The sequence below is a fragment of the Podarcis gaigeae genome (assembly GCF_964106915.1).
Source record: "Podarcis gaigeae genome assembly, chromosome: 7".
Taxonomy (NCBI): domain Eukaryota; kingdom Metazoa; phylum Chordata; class Lepidosauria; order Squamata; family Lacertidae; genus Podarcis; species Podarcis gaigeae.
In genome coordinates, this window is record NC_139683.1 from 34,227,759 (window position 1) to 34,239,702 (window position 11,944).

Sequence of the window (11,944 nt, forward strand, 5' to 3'; positions counted from 1 at the left end):
CAGTAAAAATGTGGAAAGGTCAAGAGTGCAGGAGGAAGCATCTTAATGACCTGGAAAGACGTTACTGTCTCCACCAATATACACTATTGTATTTTTTTTAAAGCCATAAAGCCCATTATACAATGCTATCCCCAAGGAAACTCACCCAGTACCCATATTGCTATACTTTTTTCATCCTCAACATCATTTTTTAATTCACTCAGGCATTTTAAATTTAGTTGCCTGCTATCAATGTATCTTGGTTGCATTATGTTGCATTGTTTGCTTGTCCTAGGCCAGGGGGTAGTTAATGTGCCTTCAGATGTTGTGGGTTACAATTCGCATAAGCCTCAGCTGGCATGACCAACAACCAGGAATCATGGGAGTTGTAGTCCAATGACATCTGGGGGAGGGCACACCATGTTGGCTACCCCTAATTTATGCTGTTGTAAACCACCTTGGAATCTAGATAAAATAAATATGTTTTATTTGAATGCTCTCTCCATGATTACTAGCTCTCAGAATGAAAACAGAAATGAAACAAAAAGCTCATATTCTCAGTATATTTGTGATAGGAATTTCATTTTATTTCTTCAATAATCTGACAATGTATATCTATTGTAACAGCAAGCAACTTTATTATGTGGTTATGGCTGAGAAACAGAAGGCACTAAACCAAACCCATGCTTAACAGAATAAATAGCTTAAATTAATGCACCAAATGCAGTCATTCTGACAGCTCTTTCATTTGAAATCTTTGCAGAAATGTCATACCCAGATCCAGAATAGTCAACTTGTTTCACACATAAACACATATAGTCAAATGCTTAAGCCATTTAGGATATGAGTAAAGAATATCATTTAATAAACTGGTATATTTCATTTGTGCATGCTGCATTCCACATTATTTCACTTAGTAGTCTCTTTATTTTGTAAAAGATTTAATTAGAACTCAGTAAAAGCAATGTGAAACTGCTGATTTTTAATAGTTAGGCTTGTGTGAGTACACATGCACACAAAGACATGTAAAAAAACACACACGTGCCCCACACCCCATTCATTCCTTTCTATTGTCTCAGCAAATTTCTACCGTGGTTATGAGTGAAAAGCCAACCATCCGTGACATTTGAATGTTATATATACATATCGGCAGATGTGGCTAAATACTTTAAAAGTTTATTGATTTAAAAATGAGGAAAGTTTAGAAAAATATAAGGAGTAGAAAACCTTAGTCAAGTTATATGCATAAAATCTTTTAAGGAAAACTTTCTTTTCACCAGGCAAAGTTTTATATATCAAATTAAGAGGGGTATAAATAAAATACATTATATTATGGACTATGTATTAAAAAGTGACTGTTAACCATCTTTACCTAAGGCCATTGTACAATAAGATAGATGTGAGGTTAGTGCATTTTAGTATACACACATTAAAATAATTCCACTTACGTTCTGTTGAATTTATAAAAATAAGCTTTTATTATACACAATCAGTGAAAAGAGCTTTTCACTTGCAGGTTATATAATTATGAGAAACCATTCTTTATTACTTCCACCGATTTTGTTCACAAACCTGGAAAACAATAAAAGAAAGAATAGTTAGAAACAACATACTTGAAAAGAAACATGAGAAAATTAGTGTGAGCATCTTTTGTAAGGGTATTCTTACTGGTAATGAGTAGTGAGAACATGAAATACATAAATGTAGCTTAAATGAAGTTACACACAGTGATAAGGGATTATTGCCACTTTAAGAAATGTATTGCACAGGAACATGTTCCAACCCTGATCAATAACTCTCATGATAAAGGAAGGATCTTCATGGCCGGAACCTAGACAGTATGGAAGTCAGGTCAAATTTGCATGTGGCAGGAACAAGCAATCCTTATGTGCTTGTGTAAATCTAAAGTAAGCAGAAGTTTATGTTTTAAGGATTAGAACAGGAATAGGGAAATTGTGGCTCTTCAGATGATGATGAATTTCAACTCCCATCAGCCCTAGCCAGCACAGCCAGTCATGACGATGATGGGAGTTGGAGCCTATTATTATTATTATTATTATTATTATTATTATTATTATTTATTTATTTATTTATTTATTTATTTATTTATTTCTATACCTTGGGTTACAGATGCTTCAGGTTACAGACTCCGCTAATCCAGAAATAGTACCTCAGGTTAAGAACTTTGCTTCAGGATGAGAACAGAAATTGCGGGCCGGCGGTGCGGTGGCAGCAGGAGGCCCCATTAGCTAAAGTGGTGCCTCAGGTTAAGAACAGTTTCAGGTTAGGAATGGACCTCCAGAATGAATTAAGTACGTAACCAGAGGGACCACTGTACTGTACCTTCATCTGAGGATCATAGGGCAGTTTACAATATAAAAACAAATACAATACAAAAACAGTAACTCTTCTCTCACACACTTAAACAGGCCATAAAAGGTAAAGGTAAAGGGACCCCAAACCATTAGGTCCAGTCGTGGACGACTCTGGGGTTGCGGCGCTCATCTCGCTTTACAGGCCAAGGGAGCCGGCGTACAGCTTCTGGGTCATGTGGCCAGCATGACTAAGCCGCTTCTGGCAAACCAGAGCAGCGCACGGAAATACCTTCCCGCTGGAGCGGTACCTATTTATCTACTTGCACTTTGACGTGCTTTCGCACTGCAAGGTTGGCAGGATCAGGGACCGAACAATGGGAGCTCACCCTGTTGTGGGGATTCGAATCGCCAACCTTCTGATTGCGATGCCCTAGGCTCTGTGGTGTAACCCACAGTGCCACCCCTGTCCCAAACAGGCCATAGTTTGTTTAATTAGCCAAAGAGGGCAAGATGTTTTCCACCCTGGGCTCGAAGGCTGAGTCGGCATATTTACCAGTGAGGGTGGGGGTTTTTTATAAAAAAAATTATTAACAATTTCAACATTACAAATTATCAAAACAAATCATCTTCATTATTCCCCCCCTCCCCCAGAACCCACCAGTGAGGGTGGTTTTAGTATGTTATGTAAAGAGTGACTACAAACCCAATGATGGACAGAAGGAAGATGGGCATGATTTGTCGTTCAATTTTCACTTGTTGACTGCCATGCTATTTCAGTGCCAAAGTTAACAAAACAATTTTAAAAGAAAGGCTAGAAAGAAAGGGCTAGAAAAGGCCACAACTTTATTGATTACAGCAATGAAAAGGTATTGGCTTAGGCATTGGATCGAAACAAGTGGGTTTATTCACCAGTAGGTGGAGCCTGTTAATCCAACTATAGGCTCACCCCTGCTGTCACCGAGCGTGCCATGGCCTCCCGCCAAGCAGGCATCAGACAGAATACACGACCGCCAGATTCCTTTAACGGAATACCCCTAAAAAATTGAAGGCATAGGCGATGGCCACACCTAGCACTTCGACACACCACAACACATTATTCCAATGCCTAACCTACCCACCACTACCACAAAAGTTGTGACGATTGCTACAAGGTAGGCGAAAAAAGCAAAAAGCCTAATGCCAAATGGAAAAACTCCTACCAGGCCCCCCGGGCAACCAGGGCGACCAACCTAAGGTCCATAGCAAGGCCAATGACCTAAGCCCTAACTCAAAGGGAGTGGAGGGTGGGTGACTCGTGACGGGACGAGGAGGAGGAATGAGGCCAGGGAAAGGCTGGCGCTGCAGCAAAAGGCTGCTGAACACGCCCCCACCACGGCACCTGGTTGGGTGGCCACCGGGGGGGCGTGAGCGCCAGCCAGGTGAGCTGGAGGCAGGGGGCATCGCCCCCTGCTGGGCGGTGCTCGGGCTCCTGCCCACAACCACTCCCCTCTCTTTCAGGGAGGAGAGTCTTTATGTAAAGAGTGACTACAAACCCAATGATGGACAGAAGGAAGATGGGCATGATTTGTCGTTCAATTTTCGCTTGTTGACTGCCATGCTATTTCAGTGCCAAAGTTAACAAAACAATTTTAAAAGAACGTATGAACAGTGCAGGTTTACTGAAAATTGGCAACTTGTTTGGCTTTGTATTTTTGACACAATCACTTTTATTAAGACTAAGACTTCAAAAATGAGTAATGCAATAATTACTATGTTTTAGACTTATCTCTGCATATTCCTTTTCTGCTAAGTTTATAAATGAGGTTCACAAATTATTTAAAAATTCACAGTATACAGGAAAGTGTAATCTCTCCTGAATGCTCGGAATACCATTGTGAATGTTTATTTGAATGTAAGAGAGTCCTTTTAAGTCTAAATGATAAGTTAAACATTTATATCCAGTATGGTTTATCTTGGCATTTCCTATGAAGGATATTCAGTGTTGGAATCAGGATAAATTAGGAATCCCCCTATCATAGTTCTAAAATGAAAAGTCTTGTTTGCATTCACAATTTCACTGCACATTTAGATAAAATAGTTCAGTAAATTTGCTTTTAGCTATATTTGTTTAAATGGAAAAGCACTTATCACCTAACTTTTTATTGCATAGGTTACCAAAACTGAATGATTACACTGCTTATTTGGAGAGCTTGGCAGTTACAATACCAATGTTAAATGGCCCCAAACCTGAAAACATACCTTTAACAACTTCTATGTTCAGGTTATGCTGACAGTTTGTACAGTCCTGCTAAGAAAACCACCCTGTACTTGAAAAGTCTGCAGCTGTGATGTCTTCCTTTCACAAATGCCATTTATTTCACAGCGGAGCTAAAACTTACAATTCCACTCCCTCTCCAAATAAATACAAATAAAATAATTGCAATTCAGAATACTTTTAAGGCAATTTTGTGAACTTTTGCCACAATGTCTATTTATTTACTTTGCTTTCCACTCTTCCCTCAATGATAAAACTGCATAGCCAATCTGATTTGTTATGTCGCATTGCTATGCAATCTCTTTCACATATTTTCCCTAATTGTGTAGTATCAGCCAGTTGACAAACGCAGGAAGGAGGAAGCAGAGCGAAGGGAATGACACCAAAGAAGCAACAGCAATTGCAATTTCAGAGTATTTGAGGCATCTCTAATTCCACCTCACTTGTTTTCAAAAGTAACGCAAAAAAGTTTATCACAACAAATCATGACAATTACATGATGGAAACAATTTGCTGTTTATGGCTGTATTTCAAGCATTAAAATATTAAGGACCAATTAACACGATACTTTGTATATGCCAAGATTCATGTTCTTGTTTTCACTGCAATAAGTTTGTGGCGAAACAATACTCTGATGGCTTCAAAATGAGGTCAGCCATTGGCCCTTAATGAGTTGAATCAAGGGACATTTGTGTGCACGTGTCAGAAATGAAAAAAAAGGTCAATTTTCAGGTAGAGATGTAGTATAGCTATTCATCATTTTATCACATGCCCATTCCAATGGGCCAACCCACATCTCAATATGCACAAAGGTCCTTAATCAAAACACACCTGAAGTCCGTATGTATCTGTCTACTGACAAGGACAAGAGATGGTGTCCTCAATGAATAGAGTAAAAAAAAACCCCAACCCTAAATTTGGTATATCCACACTAATTCAGTTTAACTTAAATTTCTTGACTTAAATTTCTAGTTCACAAAAGGGTCTATAGCTCTGAATTTCATATTAAAATAAAAAAAATTGAAATTCAGATTTTGCCAGCCTGGTTCAAGCTATATGATCTGTGGTCCTCATTCTGGCAGGAATCCCAGTATTAGGTATGCAAAAATACACCACTGTTAATCATAACAAATACATGAATCTGAATCTGAAAACTCTGAATTATTTTGAGCAAAAGCTTTCTGGTTTACATATCAGCCTTGTTTAATAAACCTTTCTATTTTGTTTTCCCAATGATGCAGATGGTGTTTTAGACTTCTCTGTGAAACACTGAACAAAACTGCTATTGAATTATTTAAACTGGTAAAAAAGCAGGATTTTCAGTTCCACTTGTTCCATTCAAAGCTTCCTATCACTGGGCCATACACGCTGACCTGGGAGCAGTGCTTTTTTCCCCCCGGGGATACTCAAGGATACACAGTACCAGCACCTCTTTTTTGTTGTAAGTTCATCAAACTTAATGGGGTATACTTCTAATGAGATATGCATCAGATTGCGCACAGTTAATTTCCCAGTACAATGTTCATTAAATAATGTTGCGATAAATGAAGTTCTTTCATCTCAGCTGGTCAGATGATTAAAAACTATCTATAAAAAGCATTAGACTACTGTGATACTCTCTTTCCAAATACCTGTGCAGCTGGTGTAATTTTCTTTCACTGTCCAAAATTAGCTTTACACCTGGGCAGTTATTATCTTGAAGAAGTTGAAGAATGTAGTAAGTATTAGCTGCATGTAATTTATTAAAAGCTGCGTCAAAGGACACCTGTTGTTGTTGTGAAGATTAATTCTACAGCTCTTCTGCTCATAGTCATAAATTATGAAGTTTCATTCCTCTTGGCACTAAATCAAGCAGAGTGTCCATGAAGATTTCTAATGCATTAACTTTCCTCTCACACACCCAAATTAAATTAGGCTGGTCTTTACATGGTTGGGCCTTTTACCTGCACTGCACGCTGGGAATTGGCACTGTAAACGATGCCAGGCCTTTTACTGGCTCTCTGCTTTACAGACATTTCAACACCTGGGTGTTGGCAGCCTGTTGGCAGCCTGCATTTTCCAGGAGTTGCCCTTCGCTTGTGAGATTGGCTACAGCAACTACATTCCAAAACCAGATGGTTGCCATTACTCCATATAATTACTTTTTAAAGACTTATTCCTTTAACCAATTTACCAGTCTCAGATGTCACATACAGTACAATATTGCTTAGATCAAACATTTTTGTTCTCCTCCAATGGTTAAAATAGTACAAAGAACAACCTACTTCATGCAGCGAAAGATAGGTAACTATGAAAGTTGATATATGGGTTTAAATCAAGATGCTAGTCTGTTGCGCCCTTAGAATATCTGCAAGAAGGTAGCCATTATTTTAATTACAGAGTTTTGACCCCTCTCCGCCTTGCATGTTACCGGATTAAGCTAAAGTAAACAGTTTTTACTCATGAAAGCAAAAAGCAGATTTTTAAATTACAATTCAGCGGACTGAACTAATTTAGTAACATGGTGTTGGTAGTTGCATTAGTAACATGAATGCTAGTTCTCTCAAAAGCCCAAATTAATTTGTTGCCTTATTATTGTCTCTATTTGTCTTTAACATCTGTTAATTTAATATTTGTAGATTTAGTCCAAGAATTCACAATGAAACAAATAAGAATTTTAGATAAATACTGAGCAACAAAAGGAGCTGACATAAAGTTGTAATTCCTAGTTGACAAAATTAAAAGGTTCAGGAGATTTTCCTTTATTTTAAACTAAATCTAAAATAAAATCTAGACCAGTTTCACATGGTTTTTCTTCCAGACATGTCCAGTGACTACAGGAATAACATATGGTGATATCTGGGGTTGGGTGTTAGCTTCACAAAACTCTAGGAATTCATTCTTCTCAGGTGGTGGTTGACAGTGTCTGTCTGCCAGTAATGTGGTCATGAAGTAATTTTAATCTATTCTAGTAATTTAACTTTTGTATGTTCTAAAGTAAGGTTGTAGTTTTTGTGATTTTATTATCTTATCTTTTTGTAAACCACTTAGAGGTTTCTACAATCAAGCTACAATTATTGATGAAATAAATTGATTTATGGAATTGGTTTCCACTCGCCCTGCAGCCCTGCACACTCCACAAATCTGCTTTGAATTTTGGGAATTGTGCTAGGCTACAGAGAGGAGAAAAAAGGGAAGTCCTGCTGGGTAAACTGATGGTTGATAAATAGATAGATGATAGATAGATGATAGATAGATAGATAGATAGATAGATAGATAGATAGGCCAACAGACAAACAAACGAAGAAAAAGAAGATGATTTTGGATTTGATATATCGCTTTATCACTACCCTAAGGAGTCTCAAAGTGGCTAACATTCTCCTTTCTCTTCCTCCCCCACAACAAACACTCTGTGAGGTGAGTGGGGCTGAGACTCCAGTGAAGTGTGACTAGCCCAAGGTCACCCAGCAGCTGCATGTGGAGGAGCGGAGACGTGAACCCGGTTCCCCAGATCACGAGGCTACTGCTCTTAACCACTACACCACACTGGCTCCCACATTTTGTACCCTGTCTATCTGACTGGGTTGCTCCATCCACTCCATCCACTAGCTAACTACCTAGTGATGATCCAAATGGTGTGAAATCAACCCTGGAAAGAAAATGTACATCTGTGGCATGTACTCTAATGTAGAGATTACTCTAAGTGCACGCTGGATTGAAAGGTTCCTTTGATTTCAGAGGAAAACTTTCTCCATCAGGAAGTAGTTTGACCTAGCTTAATGTCTGAAATGTATAGCATGACATTCTGAAATGATGTGAACATGCAGGTCCTAACAGATCACACATGTAAATGTTCTATGGATAGTTCTGTGAGCCAAATAGGACTCTATCTAATGTAGTAATCCATTGCACATCTCAGAAAAGTGACAATGGCAACTCATTTCCAGGTAACTTCCTTGTATATGGACTCAAATAGCACTTTGTGAGCATCAGATTTTGGGTCTGACCTGGCCTCTTGGGCAACATGTACATGAAGGGCAAAATAACTCACCACCAGAAATAAGATAAATATTATTTAGAGCTTGATGTTCTAAATTTACAAGTTACGTTAAAAAAATATATATTGTGGTTGTCATATTAATGTAAACAAGTAACAGCTCAATGGTTTTCTTCCCTCTCATTTTCTCAACAAGTCTGATTTTTCTTACTTCAATATGTCTTGTTTAAATGGTTTCAGTTCTACTCACAAGATGCTACTCACAAGCACCTGGTTAAACAGCCTGCTACAGTGTAGCCATAAAATCTAAAATAGTTTAGGAAATGACACACATTTTCACCCTGGCAGATTACAAACTACTGTGATTTTTTTTTTAAAAAGCAACCGTCAGAGCAATTCACATTTCCAGCAAGATTATTTATGTTTACTTGCCACCATATATAATTTGTTGTAGCCTCAGCACATGGAGGGAAACTAGCAGACACTACTTGTCTTAACGTCCATTATTTAGGCTCCTTAACCCAGTAAGATGTCTATCTCACACCCTTGAGCTGGGGCTGTGAAATATGTTTACGGCACAACAAGAATTATTCAAGCAAGCAAAGTTTTTAAAGCTGGGACTATAGTCTTTCCCTCCCCTTTTTTAGGACAGCACTCCAGGATGCTTGGTATCTGGCTGTGTTACAACCCTCATTCAACAGAGATTTTGGTTTGGCACAACTTTTTTATCCTTGGTCTCTGCATGTAGCACATATTGATAAGAGATGACTTAACATGTTAAGGTTTGTGGTATGGTAAGCAGGGAGGATAACCTACATGAACTTTCAGCCCTACAGTAACATAGCTGAGCTCCCATCAATAAAATCCACCGTTCTTCACTCCTGTAGGCAAATAAAAACTAAACCTGTCAGAAATAAAAAGTAATTTGCAGTGCACATATTTTGTAAAAATATGGTGTCTACTCCAAGCTGCCAACAATTTATATCAAACAAGGAGCAACCTCTTACGTTTATCTAGATCTGCTTCCACTCCTTCGCTTTCGTTATCGCTTGGTAAAATCCAAGGCTGGTGGGAAAGTTGAAGTTGTAAGAATTCATCCTGTAACAAAAATAACGGATGGAGCAGGTATAAGAATTAGGGCTGCAATGTTTTTTTTTCAATTATACCCAAACAGATAAAAAGATTAAAGACCTTCAAGAAAATTCAAAAAGTCCTCTTGATTAATTGGGTATCAGTTTGGAAGGGGACTCTTTCTGCCCTTTCTGTGTTGTACTTGTCAATCCCAGGAGTTATGTGCTAGAATAGAGACTCAGAGCTGAGTGTGGGTTCTAGGCTCCTTGGAAGAGTCAACTTCACAAGGAAAAAAGCTGATGGCTTCAGTCCCCAAACCAAGGCCTAGACATCATACCACTTCTTCCAAGGAAGCTAGAAAGTTGCAGTTCTGTGGATTTTCTTGGGAAGAGGCTCTATTGAAGTCAGCGAAGTTAACAAATAGCCAGAAACCGATGATTTTATGCACATGCAAATTTAACCAATCCCAAACTCAGTACATTAATCTATGATTTCTTTAATCGTGTGACAATTCTAGCAAAACTGACACATAGAAGGATTGTCTCTGTGTAGAAAAGTAGCAAATAAATGAATCTTGATATACAATGAACAGATGTAAGCTGTAATAAAATCCAGACTTCTTGCAGCAAAATAACCCCCCGTTTTCTAAATTGCTTGCAGATCAGGGAGGACATGATTTCACACAGAGAAGCATTGATGTGATTTTAACACAGGATTCATAGGAGGATGGCTTCCTGGACACTTTTGTTTGGAAGTATGTTGTTTGGGCTGCTGTTGCTGTGCTGGGAATTTGCCAACAAGTGAAACCCAGTACCTAAGAAAGTTTATTGTGCTGAATAAATCTTTGGTCGATAAAAAAGGTAGTGATGTTTTGAGACTCACAAGGTTCTTCTTTGGAGAAGCCACAAGACAGAGGCTCAGTGTGATCTGCATTTGAAAAGGCAAAGGGCCCAGCTCCACATGACATTTGTCACACAGCAGTTTCTTTTGTAGTTGTGCATTTACTTTTTCTTGCACAAATAACCAGCACAGGAAGTCCTGAACCAGATCGGGGCTGTGTGGCATAGAAGAGGAGGGCATTAGCCCCTACCCCCACCACTGTCCTGACTTAAATCAACCCCACTGTATCCCTGCTAGCAGGTACCAATAATAGCAGACATGTGATGGAAGACTAATTCCAATCAGTTCTGCAAAGGAAGCGGGTGGCACTGTGGATTAAACCACAGAGCCTAGGACTTGCCGATCGGAAGGTCGGCGGTTCGAATCCCCGTGACAGGGTGAGCTCCCGTTGCTCGGTCCCTGCTCCTGCCAACCTAGCAGTTCGAAAGCACGTCAAAGTGCAAGTAGATAAATAGGTACCGCTCCAGCAGGGAGGTAAACGGTGTTTCCGTGCGCTGCTCTGGTTCGCCAGAAGCGGCTTAGTCATGCTGGCCACATGACCCGGAAGCTGTACGCCGGCTCCCTCGGCCAATAAAGCGAGATGAGCAACGCAACACCAGAGTCGGTCACGACTGGACCTAATGGTCAGGGGTCCCTTTACCTTTAACCCACTGTAGAAAAGCTGTTTATAAAGCATGTTGTTGGGAAGGGCCATACAGTCTGACAGTCTCCCTGTCCCTCCCAAACATCAAGATAAGAGCTATTGCAGACTCCAAGAAATACTGTCCCAAAGAGATTCAGCATTCAGTTGTCACACTTCATAAAAGCCTGAGGGAAACACTGAGAATCTGATCCTCAAACCTATTTGTCTCAATTGGGACTCCACTTGTAGAAAGGTCTGGAGATCTAAAAGACTAAATGTGCATATAATTGCTTGTAGGAAAGGATTTAAAAACTTGATTTATTCATTCTGTAGCAATAATAAAAACATTTATCTACGTTACATTGCTTGGTTTGATTTTGAAATGAGCTGGTAATACAACACACCTGCACATTTGCTACAGCATATTCCCTGCCAACAGAAATGCAGGCATGTGTACAAGAACTAAGATCATCAAGCAACTTATAATTCTTTCAGACAGAACTCCGAAACTAAAATTTTGCACTTTTTACCAAAAAGAACTTCACAGATGACATGTTAACCATTGCCAAATTCTTTAAAAATCGCTCTTTGCCTGTTTAGAAAAAAAATGCCTGCTTATAACATGGTCTCGCCCATAATGATAGGAAGAGCTTTAAAGAATATAACTTACTAGAAATGGGTCAGAAAATGTTCTAGCATTCATTCTTTGAACACTGCACATTTTAATAATTTGGCCATTTAAAAAAAAACAACGGATCTGACATTGAATTACTAAGCAAATTGTGACAGATTCATGGACTGCTGAGGATAAAACTCCTTTACTGAAC

General features: G+C 39.0%; 1 protein-coding gene across 2 annotated transcripts in view; it reads right to left on the reverse strand.

Moving 5' to 3' along the window:
* Positions 1-544: 544 nt before the first annotated feature.
* Positions 545-11,944, reverse strand: part of LOC310848571 (uncharacterized protein C8orf34 homolog) — a 92,927-nt gene continuing 81,527 nt past the window's right edge. The window contains exons 13-14 of one of the 2 annotated variants that reach the window (XM_083747793.1): positions 9,532-9,622; positions 545-1,551 (exon numbers count right to left, since the gene is read on the reverse strand). In XM_083747793.1, the coding sequence (XP_083603919.1) occupies positions 1,544-1,551; positions 9,532-9,622 (99 nt within the window). In that variant the 3' untranslated portion in view covers positions 545-1,543. Of the gene's footprint in view, positions 1,552-5,946; positions 6,391-9,531; positions 9,623-11,944 lie in introns of those variants that run through there. The other variant, XM_083747792.1, reaches the window with a different exon arrangement.